Below are 26130 nucleotides of genomic sequence, written 5' to 3'. Positions count from 1 at the left end.
ATCGTGGTTCCAAGAGCCAGTGTTGTCTTCGGTCCCAAAACTCGTCTCCAAGGGAGCTGGGTGGTGTGCACCGGCTGCTGAATCACTTACCCGTGGGCAGGCTGCAGCAGCCACCCCTCAGCAGGCACCACTGGCCCACCCCTGCCTCACCTCCTCCAGCAGCACCGCCCAGAAGACAGGAGGTGGCAAGAGAGGGAGAATTTCCACAGAAGCACCCTCTGGGCACCCAGCAGCACACATGCTTGCCTCCCTTGGCTGCGCAGGGGAGGGAAGTGTGTTTGATCAACCTGTAGCACAAGGAGGTGAAGGCTTGCGTGTGTTAGTCGGGGTACCAGCAACAGTGCAGGGAAAGCAAAACTGCTCCAGACCCGACAGCATTTAACACCAGCGTAACCCTGCCGTGACTGCTTTGCTTCAGTGGCCCCCCAAAATAGGCAGGACAAACACTCCCAGTAGCAATCTGCTTCACCTTCATTTATTTTTGTCTTTAATTGTGCATCTTTTTCAACCACACCACATTTCTATAGCATCTTTACAGTATCCACCACCTCATGCTTCAGCAGTTCCAAGTTTCTCCAGTTAGCTGCTGGTATCACTATGCAAGCGTCTCATTCTCTTTTCCTACGGATCCAACCAGTTTCCCAGTCAAGTCAGGTGTACGCCACTGGACCTACATAGAGGGGAAGGTGTCCAACAGACTCAGGAAATATGATCAAAGCCCATGCTCACCATGGAAGTCAAAACAATTTTGAAAGACATTGCTATTTGGTTTTAAATCACAGGATTACACTCAGGCATTTGCAACTGGATTTCCAGCACCCGTATTTGTCAAGGCTCAGAGGAAGGTACAGGCTTTTACAGGCTTGCAAGTTCTAACTGCATTATCAGTTTTACAGAAGTCACATTTATAGTCAGACCCCCACCACAAGTTAATACCAGAACTCTGATACTTATCCGAGCCGGTGAAAAAACTATTAAACCCCAATTAAAACCTCTACAGTATTCAACGTTTCTTTAAAAAAAAAAAAAACAAACCCAAAAAAAACCCCCAAACCAACTATTTGATTACTCAAGAACATTAACAGAGAAATATTTGAAGCAGAAGTCTCTGCATGACTGACAAAACCCTTGCGTAAAGCAAATTTACAACAATTAACAGTATACCCTGAAAGAGCAGAGGGACTGGTCAAATCAGAAAGCGTAAGCAGAGAAAGCAGAAATAACAGATCTAAGTCTATGAGGATATATCGGATTGCTACAGGCCACACACAAACTTATGTCAATCAACACTCAAAGTAGAAAGTCCCATTTTTTACCCTCCTTGTTGAATCAGGAGGTCAATTGGTCAATGTATGGATGAAATGCATCACTAGGTATAATACTTGAAAAAAATAATTTGTACAGGAACAAAATTACTCGAAGCTCATCACCTTCTAAGCTTGAACTGAATAGCACTGGGCATGTAAATTCTTTAAACATTCATCTGCAAAATGAAGAGACCATAAACAGCTTGGAAATATACTGCAGACTGATGGACCTGAGCACCTAAGGCAGTGTCTCTGCCATTCATCACTGCTTACCATAATACAGACCACTCTGGCTTGGCATTTAGGTATGTAATGTTATTTGTGTAACTCAAAACTAAGGCTACTCTATTTCCAGGCTGTGTTTTCCCAGTCTAAGTCTCCTGTGAGATATCACTTAATTTAGCATTAAAATGTTTTCTGAAGACATGGGAGCCACATGCTGTTGTTACATTTTAAGCAAGGGAAGGGCAGCAGAAGCAGCCACCGCAAAGCAGTTGTTACAAAGCCAGATGAGGCAAGGGCACTTGGTTCATCCACCACCGCTACCAGAAAGATTTCTGGCACCACTGCAGGCCCAGCCCAGCGCAAGCTTGGCAGCCCAACTAGTTACAGGCTGAAATAAAGGAACAAGCTGAACACTGCCCTGTTCTCTCCCCTAGCATCTGGGGCTGGAGTTCCCAACACCCAGGTAAGGCTTGCAGTATGGAAGTCTAAAGTTTGTTCCACTCCAACTCTTCCTTACTGTCTCTATTTACCAGTGACGACTGCTGCCAGGAGCAGTTAATGATTCTTCGACTATACTGCAAAAAGGATTGCATTTTTCAGAAGTTGTCCATGAAGTTCCTCTACCGATTGTTTGTAGCTACTGTAATAAGACACTAGACAATACATTTCAAAAACATACTTCAATTGTATTACAACCATGTTCTTTTGAACTGTGAAAATCTAGCTGGCTTGGTAATAAACAAATCCATATGCTCTATACTACTTTGAAAGCTTAACTCAAGTGTTTCACATGCCCAAAGCTAAGACACTTTTCCTGTGCCATACTAGAGAACTTACCACACTGCTCATTGAGAAGGTCCATTCCCTTTCATACTCACAAAACACTATGAACTGTTTCTCATTTCTGCAATTCCTTTGATTTAAGGGCCAGGCAGAGGTAACAAATTCTATTGTTTGGGGTTTTCTTGTTTGTTTGTTTTTTCCCGATTTTTATTTTTATATAAACAACTGGGGAGAAACAAAAATACTATCATGAAGTCGAGAGTCAAACCAAGTTAGAAGACAACAAAAAGAATTCATACTTTGCTTTGCATCTATCCCCTATCAGTCATATCTGTAAGGCTTATGATGCTTACACAGTTTGCTGTTGGTCAGAGTACTGTATTGTTTTATATAGGAGCACATGAAAGCCAGTTTTAGTCAAAAATTTCTTCTATCCCCATGTCAAGTTTTCCCATTAAAAAAAAAAAAAAAAAAAATTCATTAAAGTCCTGCAGACAAGACTCTGCCTGTCAATAATCCTCAGGCCTGCAGAGCACAGAACTGCTGAAACACAGCCAGTATGTGGTGGTCCAATTCAGCTGTAAACAGGAGGTTCTCTAGGGTCACCATGTACTGCTGGATTATCTGGTGATGCTGGCAGATAAAAAAACAAAAACAAAACAAAAACCTTTATTGTTTTCATCTATCCATACATAAGAACAGGTAGAGAAGTCAAGGCATGTAAAAATCACAGGTCAAATGTTTTCATCAAAATTGTCAGGCACATCTCATTTCCACACCACAGTAGCAACTGACAAGAAAAACATAATGCACAGCCACTAGTGACTGCAAGAAGAAAGCATGTGCTGAAATCCTGTCTTGAGGAGCACTGTGCTCCCTGTAGCTTTTTACTCCTGGACCCTGAATTTTGTGCAGGATACCATGCAACTGCAGAGATATCCTAGAAGAATCATGATATTTGCTTTCCTCTGAAGCCACATCTACTACCAAGGAAGGGTTCAGCCCAAGGGAGAATTATACCACCACTCCCATTTTTCAACATATCTTCTACTTGCACAGGTATAATTTTCTATTGCTATCACTTTCATCCAGCAACCTGTGCTTATTACCTGATTCAAGAATTCAAAATTATTTTTAATATTTATGCATCTTATTAAAAGGAATTCTGCAATATTTTAATCCACGTATTTAAAAGACATCTATTTTAGTATTCTTGTTTGCTCAGAACTTTGCCCTTACTATAAACATACAGTTAAGAGGAGCTCAGTGAAATTCATAATCACATCTTGGTATCTTTTTGCAGTATGCTCACAGTGTGGGAATTAAACAAGAACCAGTCACTCCACCAGTCTGTGGCAGAGATGTGGCCAGAACCAGAGCTGCGACCTAGCCCCAACACAAGTCTTCAGAGAAGATGTGCTGGTGCTGCCTATTGCTACTCTCATGGAGTGCTCAGTTCTCCAGCCACAAAGCTTGTCTATCCAGCATGTCCCTGCCCACAGCCTTCCAAACTGAGAAATGAAACTTACCTGCAGGAAGATCTGCTGCAACCTCTCTATACAGCTCTTGTACCAAGGTGTAAATACATCAATTCCACCAGTCTCACAGCGCACTAAGTGCTCAGTTAACAACATAATGAAACGCTGCAGGAGAGAAAAAAGAATACGTAAGTCTTGTCAAATGAAAGCAGGATCCTAACCTCAAGTAAGAGGATCTGGGGGACAGAAGCTTTGAACGGCAATGTGAGAGTAATTATTTTGCTTGGCAAACACTGAATTTAGTAAGCAAATAAAACCCAGTTACCTTCTGGTTGTTCAGGAAACTGTATGCTACCAGAACTCTGTTCCTAAGCACTTGAAACTGAACAGATCTTGCTCAGAAGCAGTCTTTGCAAGGGGATGATCTGGACTGACTCTAACCCATAGTAAGCCCACCAACCCCTTCCCATATTCTTATTCCAAGAAGATGCCCAAGATACAAGTGACAATGAAAACTTATAAATCCAATAACTTTAAAACCTGAAGGTGAGAAGAGACTTTGCCCATCATTACCTGGAATATAACAAGGAAGAGATTCTTTTGCTCACTCTGGGCTGACTCTACTTTCTCCTGCAAGCGCTCTATCTGCTCTTCTAGCGGTCCATCTTCCCGATCGCTGCTTCGGTCATCGTCATCATCATCATCATCACTGTCTCGCTGTAAGTGACAACACAAGACTAACTAGCAACTTGTGGATGCTGCTAATGCCCTGCGGTTCCACATGTGAAAAGGTCTGCAGAGCAACTGAAAAGCAGCAACTGAAGCTGCTCTGTAGCTTGGTAAGTATTGTGTTTTGAAAGACATTAACTTTCAATATAAGTCAGGGAAGAAATTTGGAAGGAAAAATGCCAATACGGGAAAGCCCTGAATCAAGATTTCAGAGAAACCAGTGCAAGCTTAAAGATTTACCAGTCCTTTATTTAGTGGAAACACAGTAAAAAGTAATACCCCTGCTGACTTTATCATCACCAGATAATGAACAGCTTTTTAAAAAACAATCCAGCGTAGATATTTTAAATTGTGTCTACTGCAGCAGGGCAGGTAATTAATTCAATGAACAGTTCTGAAATCTCAGGGCTCCAAAAAATAAAGCACTTTGTGCAAGAACTCACAAGAATCCAGCTGGTTAGCACAAAAGGAAGACTAGAGACTGCAGCCCATGGTGTTAAAGTGGGGACTCCCTATATTCATGATCAAAAAGGATGCTCTCAGACTAGAAAGGGTCAGCACGGAAACCAAACTAACTAGGAACACGGCATGTTCTCATTACCTCAAAAACAAACAAAACAACACAACACCAAAAAACACAAAATACACATAAATACCAGACTTGGGAGCTCAGGTAATGAAGTATTCCACAAGACTACAACGGACATAGAAGGAAAAGCAGAATCTGATGGATTATGGTACATTTAAATACAGATATTGCTTGTCTCATAGGATTGTCTCTGTGCAAAAATACCCACAAATTAACATCTCAAAACTTCAATATTTGTAAAAGGAGCATGTGCAACTTGTGACAAATATAGGGCCATGTGTTAACTCACCTACTGCATAGCAAATGAAAACTCAGAAGATAGTTACAGCCCTGAATCAGCATAAAAAATTAAAATTACTTACCAGAGCAAGTGAGAATTTAATTTTATTCTCTCTATAGGAACTTGCTTTTTCCCCATCTACAGAGGTTTCCTGAACTCAAAACGCTAAAGGACCAATAAGACCTAAGAGAAAGCATGTAAGCCTTGGACTCATTCCATAGTAAGGCAATCCACTTCATGCTGGGGACATCAAAACTTCACGGCTTACTTCCCCTAAAAGGAATGGTCATGCAGCAGAGCAACAGCCTGCAGAACTGCTCACTGTTGCATACAAATGTTTCTTCCTGAGACAATACTCATTTAAAGTACTCAGTAGTAAAGAGCTGCAGCAAGAGACAAGTACAGAAATGAGAACACTGGTATATTTGTTTAGAGATGCCGGAGAAGCTCTCTGCCTTACACTAAGATCAATGAGTGCATGTAGGTCTTCAGAAATCATGGGCATTTATTAACTGCCGGTCAATGTAGATTAAGGATGCAAGCAACTAGGATGGCTGTTGCTGGGAGTGAAGGAAACAAGATGAAGGGGCTGGGATGAACTCACACTGGCAAACTGTGAAGTATTAGTGATCTCTCACCAGAAACTTCTGGAAAAATAACTGACTTGTGCAGGTTTCATCAGAAACCATCAGCAGCCTCTGTGCCATTATTGTGGTTTAACCCCAGCCAGCAACTAAGCACCATGCAGTGCCAAATTCTGACATTAACTTCATCCAAAGTTTTGGTGCTAGCTAAGGGTTTTATGCTGGTAATCATACTCACAAACTACATAAAAACATGGAAATGCTCTCTTGCTCTTTGCAACTCTCAGTGTGTTTATAAACTGGCTTCATTCTATCGTGACTAAGTACTGCATCCAGCCAAGCTTCCTTGGAGCCCGTCTTTTGCAGCTGCCACATTAGACACTGTCTCACCCCATTTTACTGTCCCACTCGGGACAACAGAACACAACAGCGGCTGCTTGCTCATCAGTTTGTTGTATATAGTAACCCAGATCATGCAAAGGAATTCAGAAAAATATGCTGGAAGAAGGAAGTGACAGATAGCAGTGTCAGAATCCAGCAGCATCCATCAGAAGAACAGTAACAGCCAACTTTTCAATAGCAAATAGCTGTTTCCGTGCACTTCTGCATGGAAGCCACAAGAGTACTCTTTAACAGAACTTACTGTAAATATTTTGTAACTGTTCTTATTGTTATCTAATAAGGTCATTGCAATCCAGATTAGAAGGCAAGTGGAAGACATGCTCATATTAGATGAGAAACTTGTGAGAGAGAGCTTGAACAGGGCAAATACATATGAATTCTCCAAAAGATTTTATTGAATTTTTAGGTTATAGCTACCATTAGAAAGGTGGACTGAGAACATACATCTAGTTTTTGATGTCTTAGTGCTACGGATGACCACGTCTGCGGACATGCTTCCTGACAAATGTATTTATTCAGTCCTTCCCAAAACCAACTGTGTGTCAGTCTGACAGCATGCAGGTTTGTAAAACATAACTTAAAATAATTAAAACTTACAAACAAATTACTTACTCTTTTGTGCTGCCTGGCCAATCTTGCCTTAGTCTCCTCCAGTTCCTTGTGAATCTTCAGAACATGTTTATTCATCTTACGAATTGTGGAATGTAAGATCTCCCAGATATAAAACCTAGGAAAGACAGAAAGCTCAAAACACTACATTACACACTACTCCAAGATAAAAAACTAAATGTAGTTTCTTACATAAAAATGTATCTGGGGGCATTTAAAGAACTTAGCGTCATTTAAGACATCTACTCGATGAGCAAACACTCGCCATATAGGAGAGCATACCTGTAATGTAAGAAAGCTTAACAATAATTTCTTTCCTATTTTTTGCAGTAAACTTCCAAACCAGCATTGTCATTTATACAAGTACTGCAGGACTACCAACATCAAACTGACTTCGCAGTCCAAACAAATTCGCAGTCCAACAAATTCTCCCATTCTCAAGAAGCAATGTATCAATGGTGGTACAAGTTACATAACTCAACCAAAGGCCAGGACCACACTAAGCTAGCAGCAACAGACTTTGTCTAGAAATAGGTATAGTGTTCTGCTTTGGCAGGCTTAGAGACTACTTGCAAAATGACATGCTAGCAACATTCTTGCACTGTCACATAAACATTCATACCCCAACTCAGAAAGAAAAATGCTAAAGTACATCTTTCGTAGAAGGAGAAAAGGCTTAATTGTACCTTTTTCTTCCACTACTCAGTTTTCATAGATTAAATTACGTACTGGGCACTTAAAATAGTAATTCAGAGACAAGTAACAACCCAAGACAAATTCTTGTTACCTAGTAAAATCATGTGCAAGCTCTGAAGAGAAGATCCAGTTTGCTACTGCAGCACAGTCAACAATTTGTGTCCGAATCATCTTGTCCACAAGCACAGCAATCATCTATATTTTGTGAAAGACATTGCACACACAATCTGTGTAAAGTATTCCAGCCTCAGATAAAACCAGAGATGGTTTGATGCAACTCTATGTTAGTGATATTACTGGGTAATTTCAAATACTTTAGGAAGCTGGGTAGTTTAGCCTAAAACTGCTCAAATTAGGGGATCTATATAAATTACATAAACCATTCTAATTTTGTTTAACAACCTTTTCTACTTCTTGTGAAAGTGATATATCACTCTGTTACATACATGCTTCCATAAAAAAGCAAAAAATACAAGCATCACAGTTGGAAGTGAGTCCTTAAAAGATGCAAGTGCTAGTATTTGACCTCGACGTACTCAAACCAGAGCATATATACCGGTCAGATCACCATAACGAAGGAGCCACTGTTAGCCTACTCTCCTTGAACTGCAACAGTCTTCAAATGTGACAGTATGCTCTTCTCTACAGGACCTATTCATGTCAGGACAGAGCTAGTGCTGTGTAGTCAATGGAAATGCTTATTTGCTACAGGCACTGCCATCATTTGGGGGGGGTTTGCAAGCAACCTACCAGGCAACTGCAGAGAGGAGTTACTGACTAAAGCAGTTGCAAGCTGTTCAGAAAAAAGGCTTATCTTGGTTACTCATGTGCTTAAATGCCACAGTATCTAAGAACCACAGCCTGCACTGTATTTATCCTTACAAACACCCATTGTCAAATAAGGAAGTGTAACAAAGCTCCTTTTAAGGAAGGAAAATGAAAATAACTGAATGAATCATACAGAAGACTCAGCACTCGACTTTCAAGTCCCAGGATAGCATCCTATGCTCTATTTGTCTTTCTGTATTGCCAGGAAGAATTTCTGATTACTTAGCCTGATCTTCCAAGAAACGCAGACCTAGGATTTTGAAAAAACATTTAATCTCAATGTTAAAGTTTCTCTTTATGAAGTCACCACCACAACCTTGCTTATAGGTCCAGGGACTACTGATTCATATTGCTAAATCACTATCTGCAGCATAGATCACTCATTAGCACTATATGCCTTGTGAATACTGCTGATAGGCTGAACCAAATCAAAGGACGTTCCCATAGTCATGGGAGTAGGGTGAGCGGCATGAAACAGACTCTGTACAAGTGTCCTGCTGTCCAAGCACCATTTGTTCTGTGTGCTAGGGAGGTTGTGGACTCAGGAAATAAAGTACTTGACCAGAAGCAAAAGACTGAACTGCAATAAATGCAAGAGAGAAAATTTTAAGTTGCACGATCAAGTAGAATAGCAGACCTTTGTAACTTTTGCACTTGGTATTTTTTAAAGCAATCTTGATTTATTCATAAAATCAAACATGACTGTTTAGTCTAGGTTTGAAACCTCCATCTCAGTTCGGTCATGCTGCAATACAAAGGAACAACGAGGATATGGATATTAGATTGCAGTAATGTAATTTCTTCTGATCCAGTTAAATGGCAGTAAAAAGTAGGTCAGACTGCAATCGTCACATTTTCAAGGTCAGTAATTTGGGTAGGAAGTTTAATATATTTTAAAAATCCTGCTTTTTTTGATGTTTTTACTGTACTTAGAAGAGAGGTGACATGCTGCATAGGTATCTTCTAGGCGCTCAGTTTTTCCCCTAGGAATGGGCCACAGGTCCAGTGGCAGATGCAAGGATTACCCCTTGCTCTCAGTGGCATCACTTCTGAAAGTCTGGCCTATGCACCTGTGAGGTACAGACCACTTTCAAGCCCAATAAAGTGTAACACAAACACACCAGTAAGGAATACATGAAATAATTAATGCAGGAAAATTCAGCTTGAGTTCCTTATCGATTTCTATTTATAGAAGAATGACAGCTGAGGGAGAAAACAACTGCTGTGAAGCAACTGAACAGCTTAAACAACTGAGGCATTTTTCATAGGTCTTTTAGGGTGTTATTTCCTCTGGCTCAAGAATGAACATAATCATGGCACTGTCAGACTGATCTGTTCTGAACAGGCACTGACTGCAGCTCTACTCACTCTACCCACACACAACAGTGACTTCAACATGAGCTTTGTGGAATAACTGTATGGCTTTCACTAGCAATTTGGGGGAGAGGGGGGAAATCCCTAACAAACCCCAGGTTTCCACATCTCTAAGAATTTGGCCTGCTTTTGATATGAGATCTACATCTTATTTCAATTTACACATCTACACTGTTTTTCAATTTTTTAACAGAATCATGATTTTCGCAAAAGTTATTCTCTTGTACAACAAACAGCATAGTATGAATCTGAGTCAGAATGACAGCCTTGACCCTCCCACAATGAACTCTGAGGAAGAAGTGGCCTCACTGATGGTATATATTTTATTTCCAGCCTTCATTTTAGGCACTAGTAACAACCAGTAAATATAATTTGAACTTTCCTTCAAATAAGATGACAATAGACATGCTATTTTTAAAGGATATAAAGCAAACTGTAATGGTTTTTATAAAATATGACCTCTGTGAGTTGAAACTCACATAGATACTTGACACTGCAACCTCTTACCTGTGGATGATTCTTCCAAACCTCATATACAACCCTCAGAACATGGAGTTTCCCCTCATCGCTTTCAGCAAGTGTTTTGAAGACTTCATGAAACCTTTTAATAGATGTAAGTAGTCAGTGGAGGGGTTGGGATCAGGTCAAAAGAGCAGCAGATACAAGGCAAGTGGCTTAGACTGGCCAAAAGAAAATTTTGTGACTATCTTCAGCAATTCTTGAACAACTATTCCCTGGAAAATACAACCATCCTGAGCTAAAATAGGCTACAAAGACATGACAGCTCCTAAAAGCAACTTAAATCTTAGTGGTGAACCTACTCCCTGAAGCTGGGCTACATTTCTCATACTCTTAAAATCAGGAGGCACTTTCATGCCTCATGGGCTTATCTATACACAGCTGGAGCAAAATTTGCTGCCTTGAGCCTTAGACCCTCCTCTTGATATGTGTTTTCATAACCTTAGACACTTATCCAATCTGCCTCTTTCTGAAGGAAATCCTGCTAAAAGCCTCTATTTTAGCAGAGTTACGCTGACTGCTAGACTGCACTCAGAACCCAGCTTATTGTAATGTAACTGTAGTGTTAAGAGGCTCTTTTTCATCTCATGGCTGCCACTGTTGGTGTGCAGCAGTGAAAATACCATGGCTTTAAGTATTCATGTCACTCTGCCTCTTGCACCACTGATTATAGGTTACTACCTACAGCTTCCTATCAACATTGCCTCTATAAAGCTCCCAGGTGCATGTTTTTGTAACAGCTTTATATATCTTTAAGGACAGATAGAAAAATAACTCATTAAGATGCATGTGACTACCTTTCATGTGTTAAACCACTTAAGAGCAACTCCAAAGCACACAGGATTAAAAATCAGTTATTTTCTCTCATTTTGCTAAAAAAGGTGCAGTAAATTCTTTAGAAGTTAAAGCATATCTTTCAGGGATGCACTCTGAAGTATTTTAGAATGGATTTTACTGTTCTTTGGTAGACAGAAGTTTACAGCAGACTGCTTTGAAGTTTCATGTTTTCTTTTTCTTACCTCAATTTTCATCCAGACATACAGTACAAGATATTGTGGTGGGAGTTACCCAGTGATTCAAATGTAAGGAGAAACCCTTGCTCCTCACCATAATCAGCAAATGAGTAATTTTGAAATGGAGTAATGTTCCAAACCAGCCTCATTTGTTTGATTTACATCACGTGGCTGTAATGTACACATTTCTGTTAATTCCACCCACATATATAACCTAGGATTTACTCTACAATTCCTTCAGTAAGCAGTGTCGTTAGTTCTCCTAATCATAGTGCATTGTGGAGCACCTAAAACATTGCTGAAGCTTGCATTCCAGTTCTTTTATCATGCATTTTGGTGCCAGAATTAAACTGGTCTGTAAGCCCCCAAATAACGCACATATTACACTTACTTTGCCAGGGCACTGAAGGAGTGGCTGAAAGACTTTGCAGCTAGATGGAGCAGAGTCTGAACAAAGACTTCTATTTTCAGAGGGTTGAAGGTAAACCCTTCATCTGCAAGTTATTTAAAGTTGAAACTGTAAGTACTTCAAGTAAAGCATGTAAGCTACTCATAAAACTGTAGTGATAACTTATGGTTTTAACTCATTTCACAAAAAAGAGTTTCATCAACAGGGTTTTGCAAGACTCAGCAGCGAGCTACTGAAGACTTTCCAAGATGTGCAGATCTTCAGGCTCCCATTTTGCCACGGAGAAAATGTGCAGAAAGAATTCCAGGTCAGTGAAGAAGCTGTCAGAGACACAGCCGCTCTACCACCATGTAACAGTGCCAATGGACAGCAGCAGAGAAAGACAGCAAAGGAAACTGGAGAGTTATGCACCAAGCTGAAGGCCTGGCAGACCATAAAGAAGGGAGAGTGGATGAAGAGAGGGGAAGGTAAGCATGATTACGATACAGAGGTTGGCTATTTATGACATGGGAGAAGGGTCCAACAAGCATGCATAGCAAATATGGGTACTAGGCGTGAATGGTGCCAACTCCCCTCCTGTAGCTGCAGCTACCTGCAGCTGAAGACAGGCAGGAGGGAGAGCACTCATTAGTGGGTGATGTCTAAAGCAAATCAGGAAACGTGACTGTGAATCCCAGGGCAAAAAACCACAGATAGTTGCTGCTCACTGCTTGTATAACAGAACACCTGCAGATATTACAGAAATGTTGAAGCTGTCCCCATTGTAAAGATCACTTCTTAATTCTCTGCCTCACACTCCTTCTCACTCCCTAAAACGCACAAGCGTTTAAGAACTAATGCTGTCTATGGCTGCAAAGCTACAACGAACATGAGTGGAGTCCCATCATGAGTTTCTATTCACGGAAGACTACAGCCAGCAGGCTGGCTATCTTATCTGTCGTGGGAGCGCACCAAGGGAAGGGAAGCTCTCAGGGCACAAGCGCTGAACCTCAGAGGTAAGGAAAACAGCATGAACTGCACTCTGTTGCTGAAGGCAAAGGAAAGTTAAGTTCTTTCATGCCACATCTGTCAATAGTCACAAGAAAACACACCTCAAGCACTAGGTTACCTCTGTTAAGAAAAACAGGCCTGCCTCTGCATGTAAGATGTTTACAATAACCCCTAACAATGGTGTATTACTTCCATTTACTGATAAATTTAAACCAACTATTAGAAGGAAAAGCATATAGTTCTGTTCACCACCACACTCATAGCTCCAAAGGATGGCAGATCTTTCTACACACAAAAGAAATTACAGCCTGCCAAAGCCTAGCAGCATATATCTTACCATCATCATCATCCTGGTTTGGATTGGGCACATCTTTTAAAATGCTGAAGATTTCATCATTGCTGGCCTTATTTTTAATTGCAATTGTTAAACAGAGTGCCACAGTATATCCAGGAAGAGACCCTAAACAAGAGCAAAGAGATCAAAATATGTCGAAGGCAAGTGACTATTTTTAACACCAGTTTGTCTCTCAGAGAAACAAGTACACTTCCCAACTACACCTAAAACTAGCTGTTTCTATTATCATTGTCCACATCACTATTCCATAAAACTGCTCAACACTTTTCCTGGTCTTCACGTTAAATACAAAACTTCCAGTAGAACCTTTAGAACTGAGGTAAGGTAATCACTCTCCCATCTAAAGCTCTACTTCAGCTTTCACGAATTTCCTAAAAATACAATACTTCCTTGTTTTTCCTCACTGTGTCTTTGACGATGACACTTCTATGCTTAGGATTGTCTTTCACTGAGTAGTAAAAGGAATAATAAGGTATCTCTCTATCTCAATCTTTACATCATCTGCTGCCTCTGTATGCTTCATTAAACCAAGTTCACTGGTAAAATCTTCTACTGTTTCATGAAGTTCAAAAAATAAACTCATATTATCACTTTATATGCTGACTTTTGCATAGTATTTGCCCAAACCGGGGAAATAGATGAGTTTTCCAATTTAGACTTCCGGCAAACAATGCTGTACAACACCACAACCACCTCAGCAAGAGTAACTTCATGTATCTGGATTTTCTTTTCTTCATAAAGTAATAAAGAGGATTACAGTACAGAGCTCCAGGCTTAATATGTATTAATTGCTCACATGAAGCATATCTACCCATATGAAAATCATGCATAATTATTTCAGCTGTATTCTTCTCTATGAAGACAACTGATATTACAGTCTAATGTGCTCCCTTGCTCTGAAACACTATTTTCTTAACTTGACCCCTCAGTAACTTTAATACTTACTATTACTTTCATCTCCATATTTGTAAATGCACACTGGATTAGCAGGACTGAGGACAGAAAAACTTGCAGGAACAATGTCTATTATTCGCTGATGGTAGGAGAGTCTGGAAATAACAAGTTTCACAGTAGTAGAATTAAAATGGGAGTAACACCAGGGCTAATTCTAAAGTGACTGCTTTATAATGGTTTTCCTATATTTAACTTTCATAGAACAAAAATCAGGATGTTTATACAACATAATGGTAGTTTCTGCTGGGCAGTAAGAGCTAAGTAAACCCAATTTACTAGTAGATGCTTTCTATTTGAACTCTGTGATGCTAGAGTTTCATCCTCATCCAATAAATTTAGCTTGTGAAAAGATTTAGAGGCTGCCTGGTAGGATGTTTTATGCAAAAGCCTAAGATGCGCTGCAGAAAACTAGTTAAGACGCTGGTATTCAAAGCAGAAAAAATATTAAACTGGATGTCTTCATTTTACTTTCCAGCTTATTTCACTCCCACAAAGGCTTAATTTTACTAACAAAGTTTTCAGTGAAATGGAAGAGTGCCACAGAAAAATGGTATTCGTTTTGCAGCACAATACTTTCACACTTCCTGTACTGAATTCATCCAAAAATGGATGAATGGTTTCATGCAGGATACCGAGTAACATAGGCTTTTTGAACATTTTGCTCTTTCTCTCTCTTATATCCCCCTATCTCAACAATTTTAAGTCCAGCCCTGATTGTGTACTCCTGTTGTTGGGTTTGGGGTTTTTGTTTGTTTGGAGGGTTGGTTGTTTTAAGGTCACTGAACATCAGAGGCACCTAGAAGAATCAAGATTAGATTCTCAGTTTCGAATGTAACTAATGATCAGTTCCTTTCATTTCTGTGAATGCTGAATACTTTCCAGGAATACTACCTGAACCCTTTTTCCATGCCTATGGTGAAGCATATCTTTTTGTAACTATAGGTGTGCATACCTGGGATAGCTAGCTCACTACTATCTGCTCGACCTGTTTCTCCTGGTCTCTAAAGTAGTGTCCTAAGTGTCCTACAGCAGGTAAACCAGATTAAAATCATACAAACAACAGACTCATCTCTTAACCGAAACAGAATTGTAAGAACAGACATGCCTAAGACAAAAGTAAAGTTAAAAGGAATCTGACAGTATCCAGAAGCAAAGATCAAACTTTGCCTGGAATGCAACTATCAAAAGATCTTACTTACCTCATGCACTTTTCCAAAACCTCTCTCACAAATTTGGGTTTAGGCTTTTCAAGGTCCTGAGTAAGACAATCTGACCTATCAAAGGACAGAATATGATAGCTTTTAGCAAAAGAAATTGTGCTTTAGTCTCTTTTTGGCTTGGTCTAATAGGTACAAAACAATCACAGTCTAAGGACAACTGGAGTGCTTGACACTTAGTTTTACAGCATAGGCAATTTTAAGACAATGAGGTAAGCTTATCACTATTTCCTTATTGGCCATTAGCATTCTTGGAATCTCATCTCTGTGTGATATGTTTTCAAGTAGCTTCCCTTCCCCCACCAGATTAAAAATAATTTGTGCTTACAGTTAGCTGGCTTTCCCTTTCCTTAGGAAAGGAACCTTGGGTGATTTCATAGTCTGTTCCTCCCTCACAGGAATTTTTAAAATTTCTGGCTGATTTCAAATGCATTTCAGAGAAAGAAAGGTCTCAAATACAGTCACTTGCAAGATTTGTGAAAAATGGCAGCTTGTGAGAGACCCACAGAAGCACTGTCATCAAGGAACACCCAGGCAAACAAAAATCAGCTCTTTGAAAACTGCTGCCTAGTCAGTCAACATGGATGTGTATGATGATAGCCAGCAAACACTTAACTCCACATAAGGACAACACAAAACTTAAAGTAAAGCCACAAAAACATATCACAGGAGCTGCACCCCTCTCCACAAGGACACCTGGGCAGATCAGCTACAGAAAGCATGTATGGTAGCAGGCTGTGGAAGTTACTGTAGGGAGGACTTAACCGCAAGGTAACCTCTCTTGCTACATGGGTGCCTAAAATGGAAAGCTCAGGGGAACCTGTAGTGAGACATTGATAAGAGTCCAGGGACCTCCTGCTAGAGATGCGAGTTCAACATTTGGCATGGTAAGAATGGATGGCATGGACAGCTCTGATGGAACTTCAGGTGCTTGGAGTTGGCAGGAGGGAAAGAGATCACAATTTCTCAAGGATAAAGGTTATAATGAAAGGTTTAGGGTAGGACAGAGAGCAAGATTACAGAATGAATACAGAAAGGCAGGGCAAACCATTAAAAGTAAACTGGGGAGTCATTTAGGAAAGTTTGCTAGCAACTGACTGTGGGTGCAGGACAAATTAAAGAAATCACATTTCTACTTCCCCTGTTTAGGGAACGCTTACACTGGATTTATCGTGAAGTTCACCAGGGACAACACAGTGACTAAAGAGATTATCTTGATAATCTACCACTGGGTGGTGGTGAACAGATTAGGAAAGATCTCTAAGAGCTGGAGGAAAGCAATTAACAGGGCCACTATGCTGTGACACTTCCTGGATAAGTTTGAAATGTTAAGGTTTTTGCAATATCAGGTTCAGATCAAAAGGAGAGAAACTTACCAATCTTCCCAGCTCCAACGGAACTGGAAGTTGCTCAAGTGGTGAGAAAACCAGTTAATAAATCTTTATTAAAAGAGAAAGAAAGCTCCATTAAATGTCAGAAGTGCAGGAGAACTTTCAGTTGAGATTTTTCTTATAAATGCATTCTACTTTCCAAAGGGAAGCCTAAACTCTAAAGCTATTACAGCATTAAACAGGCATTTATGTCGACAGATAAAAAAGACTGAGTTCAGAGAGTCAGAAAGAACCTTTTATCAACAAATAGACAGCCTGTCATGTTCTGTTGTTTCATACAAAGAGATAACCTATTAACTATGACCTGACAATTAAAGTGTAAACTTACTGTGAATATGCAACTTCCACATTTTTGATGAGTAATTAACAGCTCTCCTACACAATGCAGACTTCACTCAAAGAGCAAAATCACCACCACTCTCTTCCTCTGGGCTGCACATAAACTCTACTTCCAAGTCGCCTCCCAGACTACTAGGGAGCAGGCATAGTACTAAATAATAGAGTACTATGCAACTATGAACAGCTTTGAACACAGAAAAGTTGTCACCAATTTTAACTGTCCTGTACAGACAGCTAGACTTCCAACCTCTGGGGGAGCGTTTCTGGGAAGGAGAGGCAAGCAGTCAGTCCTCCACCTTCTCTTGCTCAAAGCCAGAGCCCAGAAAATATTTTGAATAGCATCAAGAAGTTCTACCAACAATTTCTGACTACTCTTTCCATCGCCTCTTCATTTTTCCTGTACATCGGATATTGAGGAATGTTTTCCATCGTCTCCAAAACAAATTTACCTGTCCACGCATGTTGTATTCATTGTATCCAAACGCATGTAGAGCATTTCTGTGGCTTGTGCAAGCTGGAAGTTTCTTATTAAGGGTTACAGAAAAGCACTAGATAAGTCAGATGTTATTCCCTTCAGTTTTTTAATAGAATGTTATCAATTTTTTGTACTGAAAGCTCCCTGGGTCTACTCCAAAATCAGGTAAATCACAGTAAATCCACAGTGGAAAAAGTGAAGCATATTATGAGTTCTGCCCTCTAATTCCAGTCTGGTTTTCTTCCATTATTGCAATGAGACTGTTGCCTTCATCCATAGAAAGCCAGAATTCATGTCATGCAACAAGCAAAACTCCACTGATATGAACAGACACCAACCTCCTCATGGAGTACTTCTGTAATCTCACCAGTCTAGCTTCATGGGCTGCTGTTGATGCTTATCCACAAACAATCCTTGATCATCACTGAAGGCTTGAGAAAGTATGTCTACACTGACTTTACCCAACAAGGCCTTTATCCTTCTTATGGTGTCCCTATTTAACATTAAAAACTTTCTGCATGGACATCCGCCCAACTCTAGAAACAGATTTGGCTCTAATCATTGAGATATGTGATTTGCAAACAGTGAGTGGTATCATGAAGTAGACCAAAAATTTGCACATGAAATTGCCAGTGGATAGACATCTGGTAGCCATCGTCCATTCTCAGTCTGTAGCTTGATCTAAAACAATGATCTAATGTGATCTAAAATGGCAGCAAAGTCAGGGCAATGTAATAGCCAGAATTAGCTAGGAGTCATGCCTCCTTCCTCAGCAGTTAGCCACCCTGTCTCAGGTGACAGATGATTATGGACCTTTTGAATGTTTCTAGTGGAAGCACTGAGTGGGAACTCAGGCAAGTTCCTTTAAATCATCTGCTACACTTCCTACTAAAAAAAGAGTAGGAGCATTCACACAGTTGTTAGAACAAAAGATCAAGTCTGTCACTTCCTTTCCTTCTCAGCCTTTATTGTGTCTGTGACCATGCCACACATTGTCCAGGCCCGAACAGGCTGCAGTGACAAACAGGAGTATTGTATTTTATCCCCTCACCAAAACAGCACTTCTTGGGAAGGTCAGAGGAAGTACCAGAACATTGTCCAGAAAATTGAAGAGTCTTGCCCAGTTGGCAAATCTAGACCTGTGCTAAGTGGGCTGTGCTATTCTTTCATGTGAGTGTTACAGGCAAAGTTTCAGGCAGCTGCTGCAAAATATTAATACCACCAGTATTTATTGCTATCCCACCATCTACAGAACAAACAAAATAAAGACTGCATTTTAATAAATGCTCTCCAGCAGCGCAGAAAGGATACAACTTGTGGTAAAGAGCCAGGCTGAAGTTTGCACAGTTCAATCAGGAGCGTTGTGTACATGACTTCAATGTGTGGTGGAGATGGAAGTTGAAACAATTCTGCAAATATTACCTGTAGGAGAAGGTGGCACAGAATCAAGAGCACAGTCCGACATGGCCTGCACAACCCTCAGCTTCGCAATAGTGGCAATCAATGGATCTTAAACAATTACAAACCCAAAAAGGCCCATATTATTCTGTGAAATGCATGTTCTGGGAAAAAGAGAAACTTATAAAGGTAGTGGTAACCCTATACTGTTCTAATAGAGTCCACTCTAACTGCCCTTCTCATATCATACTAACACAAAACCAGCATTATATACCTATTATGTCTAACAAATACATTACATAATGTAGAAATGGGCATAGTTATAATATGACCTCCTGTAGTGCTACCACATGATCTGAGAAAAGCAGAAATCATCTGATCCTGTTAAATAATAAATATAAATATTAAACATATTAAATGAAGCCTAAGCATTTAGTATGAAAGACTATTTGCATTAAAAGTACATCTGTATCTTTTCCATCATGTCCTCTTTTCTCCTAGACACAAACTTACATAAGTAAAGCCACAACTTTCAACTGAAAATTACAACCAGCATTTCATACAACAAAAATATATGCTACGTACCCCTTGGCAGCAGATCCTTCTAAGAAAACTGAAAACAATCCTGCAGTCAACATTCATGTTTTTATTTTCAAGTTTGTCTATAATAACAGCATGTCAATCTTTGAGGGCTACAAAAAGACCATCATAGTACAACATTCATCTCTGAGTTTCTGTTTATTTTGCATGCCATCCTCAACTAGATTTAAATTACATCAAAGGAATCGGGAAACTTTGATTCCTTATGGTTGGTCAATTTCCTCTTTAAACTTCTGAATAGACACGGAAGAACTGCAGCTTAAATAAGTAAGCTTTAGAAAATCTTCTTACTAGTGTAAGAAATCAACATCCATTTATAGACTGCACAAACAGCACAGAAAAACACATTGACTAGAACTGGTCATTCTAAGGAAGGACTTGAAATCATGAAGACACTGTAAAGAGCTAAAGAACCTTTCTGTAACAGTGTAATTTGGACATACTGTTAAGACAGATATGTGTGCTGGTTTTGGCTGGGATACAGCTAATCTTCATAGTAGCTAGTATGGGGCTATGTTTTGGATTTGTGCTGAAAACAGTGTTGATAACACAGGGATGTTTTCCTTGTTGCCGAGCAGTGCTTACACAGAGTCAAAGCCTCTTCTACTTCTCACACCACCCCACCAGCAAGCAAGCTGGGGGTGCAAGAAGTTGGGAGGGGACACAGCTGGGACAGCCAACCCCAACTGACCAAAGGGATATTCCAGACCATACAATACCATGCTCAGCAATAAAAATCTGGGGGAAGAAGAAAAAAGGCGGGGACATTTGGAGTTTGTTTCGGCATTTGTCTTCCCTAGTAACTGTTAGGCATGATGGAGCCCTGCTTTCCCGGAGGTGGCTGAACACCTGCCTGCTGATGGGCAGTAGTGAGCGAGTTCCTTATTTTGCTTTGCTTGAGTGCACGGCTTTTGCTTTACCTATCAAATGGTCTTTATCTCAACCGATGAGTTTTCTCACTTTTACTTTTCTGATTCTCTCCCTCATCCCCATCCCACTGCGGGGGGAGTGAGCAAGTGGCTGTGTGGTGCTTAGTTGCCAAGTGGGGTTAAACCATGACAATATGGCAAAAAGGCAGGGGGGACCCTGTTAGGTAGAAAACTGCTCCTTTTCTCAAGATAGGAAATAACAACAACTGGATGATCAGTCATTATTTGTTTGAGATACTGCATAAAACTATTTGTGATAATCATCAGATGTTCATTATCATTCAGATTAAGAGTTTCAAACTGGCATACCACACTCTGTGAAAACCACAAGGTCACAAGAAAGATCAGGATGCTGATGATCTGAATGTCTGAACTCTGTCAAGTGTAAGTTGTACCAAAAGCTGTAGGAGCACAACCGGGCATAGTGGTCCAAAAAGCCAATAAGGCTGCCCAGACATTCTCTGTTCACAGCTACCAGAAATATCCACATACATATCTGTAAGAAGCTAGAGAGAGAAAGGCCCCATGTTTCAGTGTTTCGCACAGATTCCAGGTAGCATGGAGCATTCTGTGCGCGGCTTGACAAATTACAATGTGGAGCCTCAGGGACCTCAAAAGTAGGCATACTTGGGAAGGTACTGACAACCACTTTCAGGCTACATTTATTTCTGCCTAACTGTTACGTTCTGAACCTTAAATAACACTTTACATTACTTGTTTGACTGTATTATTTCCACAGTTCTGTGACTTACTGAAAAAGTTAGTGAAATTTCACAGGTTAAACTGTTAAACTGTTGTTGAAAGCAACATATCACCAACTTGACCGTTAAGAGAGAGCTTACAAGGGAGAAGCAGTAATCAGAATGAACAGAAGCCTGAAAAAAAAATATCTTTCTAAGCCTTTAAAACTCTGGAGCTTCATTAAAAGTAAGCAGTCATAGACAAGTAATGAAGTTAATATTAAAAAATAATTCAAAATTGCAAGAAAAAGAATATTATTACAGTAATAGTAAAAGAATTTGTACAACAACCTTGCACCTCTTTCCAGTAATTTCATCTAGGCAAACCTTTGCTATTTTCACATCCTACAAGTTTCTGAATCAAAGAATTTCCAGGGCCTTTAGGTAACCTATTTCATCAGGAATACAGTAACTATTTGTTGGCATTAATGTATGTACAGCTGAGCACACAGCCATATACAGCACCTGAAGATACTAAAGATAAGACCATTGAAGATACTTCGATGTTAAGGCAGAAAATTATTGTTAATTTTAAGATTCCCCTGTTCTGAATACAGAGTACAAAAAGAACAAGCTGACCAAAAGTAATGTAACTTTACAGCATTCAGAGTATTTGGCATTCTCGTGCCAAGATGAACTCTCAATCTCACTTTTATTAAGAGGAATCTTCTGAAATTCCTTACATTTACTTCTTCATAAAGCCTACATATGACAAGTTGCCATTATTACTGAAATCTCTTAATCCCTTTCAACCTTTGATGGAAACTGATGAAGTTTTATCCACTTCTGCATCTTGAAAACAGACCCTTGAAAGGAGGCAGCAAAAGAAAACCTGTGCTGCTCTTCTGATACACATTACAGTTATTAAAAATTCTCTGACATGGAGGATGCCCCGGAGGAAACATGCCACTATTTCACTGCAAGTTCTTTTCAGAGCCAGTAGAACAAAATCATTTAGAACACCCAAACATAAATCATGCAGAACAGCTGAGTCTGGCTGGAGATCATCTAGTCAAAAGCCCTCCGCATAAGGGAGGGTCACCTAGAGCAGGTTATTAGGTTCTGAGCTTCTCTAAGGATAGAGACTCCACAACTTCTCTGGGAAAACTCTTCCAGTGTTTAATCACCTTCACAGTAAAAACAGATTTTTCTTATGTTTAAATGGAGTTTCTTGTATCTCAGTTTGCACGTATTTCTTCTTTTAGTTTAAAAGAAATTGAATTAAAATACAAGTGACTTAAATGTAGCCATCTCTTAGACTGCGTGATACACTACAAGCATCATATGTAAAACTCTGAAAGTTTGCAAAATGCCACAACCTGGATTACTCATGCACTAAAAAATTTTGCTACTTGACCAAAGCTCCCATGCATCAAGTTAAAACGACAACAAAAAGCATAAAACTAACTCTCAACTGCACATAACCCTGTCATTTAAAAGCCACTGGTTGAATTCAACAAGGTTCTGGGTGACTCCCAAATCAAACTGTAATTTAATGGATTTACCATGGAACTCACTGGGACATGTTACTCGTGAAATAATGGAGCTACAAAAAAGAGTTTATCTATAAAATCCATACCTCTACTATGTGGTAGTTCAAGGGGATCTTGTTATTTCCTGGATAGCTCAACAGCTGTGCAGCACTGCAAAACCACAGATACATTTAGTTCAGAACATAACACAGCAAATGTAATGTAAAGATCAAGTAACAAAGTTACAGAAAATGCTTAATTCTGGGCAAGAGTTCACACAAAAGCCGCACAAACAAATCAACAATCCTTCCAAAGTCTGTCCATGAATCCATAAAACACTTTTTGAAACAGCACAAGAACACACCAGAATTGCCTAAACTATGATTTGTAACGATGTATTTTCTCTTATGTAGTTACATCACTTCAACACTATACTGCTATGCAAAATAGTTTTGCATAAATAGTCATGGTGATCTGCAATTCTGGCATGCATATATGAAAAGGAAAAAAAAACCCCAAACAACAGATGTTCAGAATTACTTGAAAGCACAATTAAGCTAATGGGTTATATAAGAAACTCTCAGGCTTCAAATGCTTCATCTTTTAATCAGCTCATTATCACCTATCATTAGTACAAAGCAAACAACTGCTACTTCCTTTATTTTATTTCTACCTTTCTGGCAAATCTTGTATCTCCCTCTAGTCTTTTACTTTCCTCTGAGAATTAACAAAGACTATCCCAGTAACTCAACAACCCTGAATTTCTAGTTTCTGCTGAATCAAACAGCTGGAACCAAAAAACTTTATCACATGCCATCACCAAAAACATTGTTTCTGCCCATTTCTTGCATACTATACAAAGTTTGGTGGTTTTCATTTGGAAGCATGACACAGCTAATTACCTGTGGCAAACCATCTCACTTATCAATTACCCACATCAGATATTGCTCAGGCAGAAAAAAAGTGCCCTGACTGCTTCCTGGCACAGCTGAATTCAAACTAATGAAATCTGCTGGCCCTGCAACGACTCCCCAAAGCAAGCTCAATTATCTCTGCCATGTAATCCCAAAGAGAAGAATGCAGTAAGGAACAGTAGGAAGCAGAACTGTGTTCATAAACACCAGTGCACAGTCAGCTGCAGATGAACCAGCTCAAGGCTTACTGTGCCCCAACAGGTCAGCTGCTTCAAAATTCCAGGAAGCATAACACAACCACACTCTCCACAGTGCTGCCATGAAGAATGAGGTGTGTCTGTGTATTTTTTGCAGCACATCCTGTATTAACAAGGATTTCCCTTCCCAAGGAGCCACTGTCCCCCTGGATCATACGGACTCTCCATTATCTGGATATTACAGACCCACAGTATTCCAGGCAACAGTTTTAATACAGTTAAATAAAGCAAATCAAGTTTCATCAAATGTTTAATCTTGAGCTTTTGTCTAACCAGTGCACGACTCTGTATATCCCTGATGGCACCAAAGCCATGGTAGCATATAAAAAGTGCAAGGGCGCCGTAGTGCTAAGCTCTTCCTACCAAGTCTTTCTCTCTTTCCAGTGGGATTTGATGATGCAGTGAAGGTTCTCTTCTATTACAAATCGTTCAACAGAGTGGCTGCCAGGCATGACAGGGCCCTGGTAAGAAAGAATTAAGACTCATGAAAGATCACTGCTAATACAGTGGTACTACAGGTAGCAAGCTGTCCTACATATATTTACAGGTGGAAAAAGTAGTCCAACATCCACATAAACACCGTGAGGTCTCAGCTGCCCTGTGTCCTTCAGGACTGAGAAGCTGGTGTGATACAGCTTCACACAAACCTCAGATTGATGTTTAAAACAAAATGAATACTAGGACTCATTACAAAAAAACAAAGGGGAGGGCGGGGAACAAAGTTAGAGAATGATTATAAGGTCATGTAGCAACTGCTGCTTCCTTTGCTCTGTGGAGCCATCATGCAGGCTACACCATGCAGCCTGGAAAAAAAAAAACACAACACAAAAATCACATCTGAGCTGGAATACAATAAAGAAATAAAGCCAGGAATGGCCAGGATAGAGTGGAAAGAATACACAGTTATGGTCTTGTTCATTGCAAAAAACAGGGGCTGATAAAGGAAGGTAAAAGGCAGTGGACTTAAAGCAAAGGGAGGTATAAAAGCACTTGGGGAAAGCAGTATATAGTCTTTCCCTATTCCTGTACACTTTTGTGTATGTATCTGCTGTTGACCAATGCTGGAGGCAGACTGTTGAGATAGACAGATCTTTCACCCACCCCAATCAAGCATTCGTTTGTTCCACAATATGCATCAACAGATTTTAACAGATGAATAAACAACAGTTTTTAAACATTACAAAAAATACCTAGCCTGGAAAAAGACTCAAGTCACCAACTTTATGGAAAACAAGTCTCTCTGAGTGTAGTTTTACTGGAGACATTACTGGAGAATTCAATGTACATTGTCATTCTAAATGAAAGCATCACAACATCTTACTCCCTAAATTCTGCTCCTCACAGATTTGCTTCGTACAGTAACTTGGTCACTTCATTCATTTATTCAGAAGTACCAAAGCAGAACTGCTGCTCGTCTTCAAATCACTCACTATCCTGGGAGAGGTGACATCACATTTTGATCAATATTGCCTCAGGAACCTAACTGTGAAATCTGCTCACCATCCCCCACAGCAATCACATACCTCAGGATCATCTGTGTAGTCAAACATCCTAAATATAACCCTTGGCATTGGGTACACTGAATCTTCGGTGTGAGGTGGAGGAGTGAACGGAGGCAGATTGTGTTGCAGCGCTTCACAAAGAATGCTGTCAAAAGCCAAGTAGGGCCTCAGAATGTGCCGTTCTTGCCACCGGTCTTTTTTCAACTTCTGAATCTGAGACCAAAGGCAGTCTAAATACTGAAGCAAAAACGTGAGAAACATCAGATGCACTGAATCTCTAAACAAAGCTGGCAGCTCCCTGAACTATCAGAAATGTGTTTCTTAAATTCTGTATTCCATTCAGAAAAAAACAAACAGTTTAATAAAACTGCTGATTCAGTAAACCAAGAAATAATTTAAGAACTCTAAATGCCAGAGCTGCTCCTAATTCCACACAACATTGTGTTAGTAAAATTTAACCGCTGGCAGGTTTTTAAACACCAACAGGCAGCCCAGGAGTCCGAGTATGATGGTCACCCTTTGAATCTGCCAGCGCAACTACAGCAGTGAATACTACTTCCATCACTGCTCATTGGTGGTATTAAAACAGACATAATATCAACATTAAAATTGGAAAAACATTCTGTAGGACTGCCATGCTGTTCCCAGAGCGATCAAAACTACCACCTACTGCATACTCAAGACAAATAAAATACTATCAAATATTAAATACCTTTGCCATGGTTTTCAACACAGTTGTGAGTCCCAGTGTTCTCCCAGAGATGGCACAGAC

The 26130-nt window shown here is 40.0% G+C and overlaps 1 protein-coding gene and 1 long non-coding RNA gene across 2 annotated transcripts in view; one reads left to right on the top strand and one right to left on the bottom strand.

The window, feature by feature from the left end:
- Positions 1-459: 459 nt before the first annotated feature.
- NCBP1 (nuclear cap binding protein subunit 1) overlaps positions 460-26130 on the bottom strand; it is a 32863-nt gene continuing 7192 nt past the window's right edge. The window contains exons 8-23 of the mRNA XM_069777723.1: positions 25380-25595; positions 24220-24317; positions 22793-22856; positions 18858-18968; positions 17521-17585; positions 16718-16780; positions 15324-15398; positions 14116-14219; positions 13153-13275; positions 11808-11910; positions 10392-10485; positions 7774-7877; positions 6990-7104; positions 4367-4510; positions 3845-3958; positions 460-2948 (exon numbers count right to left, since the gene is read on the bottom strand). Of these exons, the coding sequence (XP_069633824.1) occupies positions 2835-2948; positions 3845-3958; positions 4367-4510; positions 6990-7104; positions 7774-7877; positions 10392-10485; positions 11808-11910; positions 13153-13275; positions 14116-14219; positions 15324-15398; positions 16718-16780; positions 17521-17585; positions 18858-18968; positions 22793-22856; positions 24220-24317; positions 25380-25595 (1707 nt within the window). The 3' untranslated portion in view covers positions 460-2834. The remainder of the gene's footprint in view (positions 2949-3844; positions 3959-4366; positions 4511-6989; positions 7105-7773; positions 7878-10391; positions 10486-11807; positions 11911-13152; positions 13276-14115; positions 14220-15323; positions 15399-16717; positions 16781-17520; positions 17586-18857; positions 18969-22792; positions 22857-24219; positions 24318-25379; positions 25596-26130) is intronic.
- On the top strand, positions 11822-13765 carry LOC138684002 (uncharacterized). Its single transcript, XR_011323489.1, has 2 exons — positions 11822-11935; positions 12031-13765. It is a non-coding gene; the product is annotated as an uncharacterized lncRNA (long non-coding RNA).

This window comes from Haliaeetus albicilla, chromosome Z (genome assembly GCF_947461875.1).
Source record: "Haliaeetus albicilla chromosome Z, bHalAlb1.1, whole genome shotgun sequence".
Taxonomy (NCBI): Eukaryota; Metazoa; Chordata; class Aves; order Accipitriformes; family Accipitridae; genus Haliaeetus; species Haliaeetus albicilla.
Note: the sequence above shows the minus strand (reverse complement) of the source record. Positions and strands in the feature narration are given on the sequence as shown.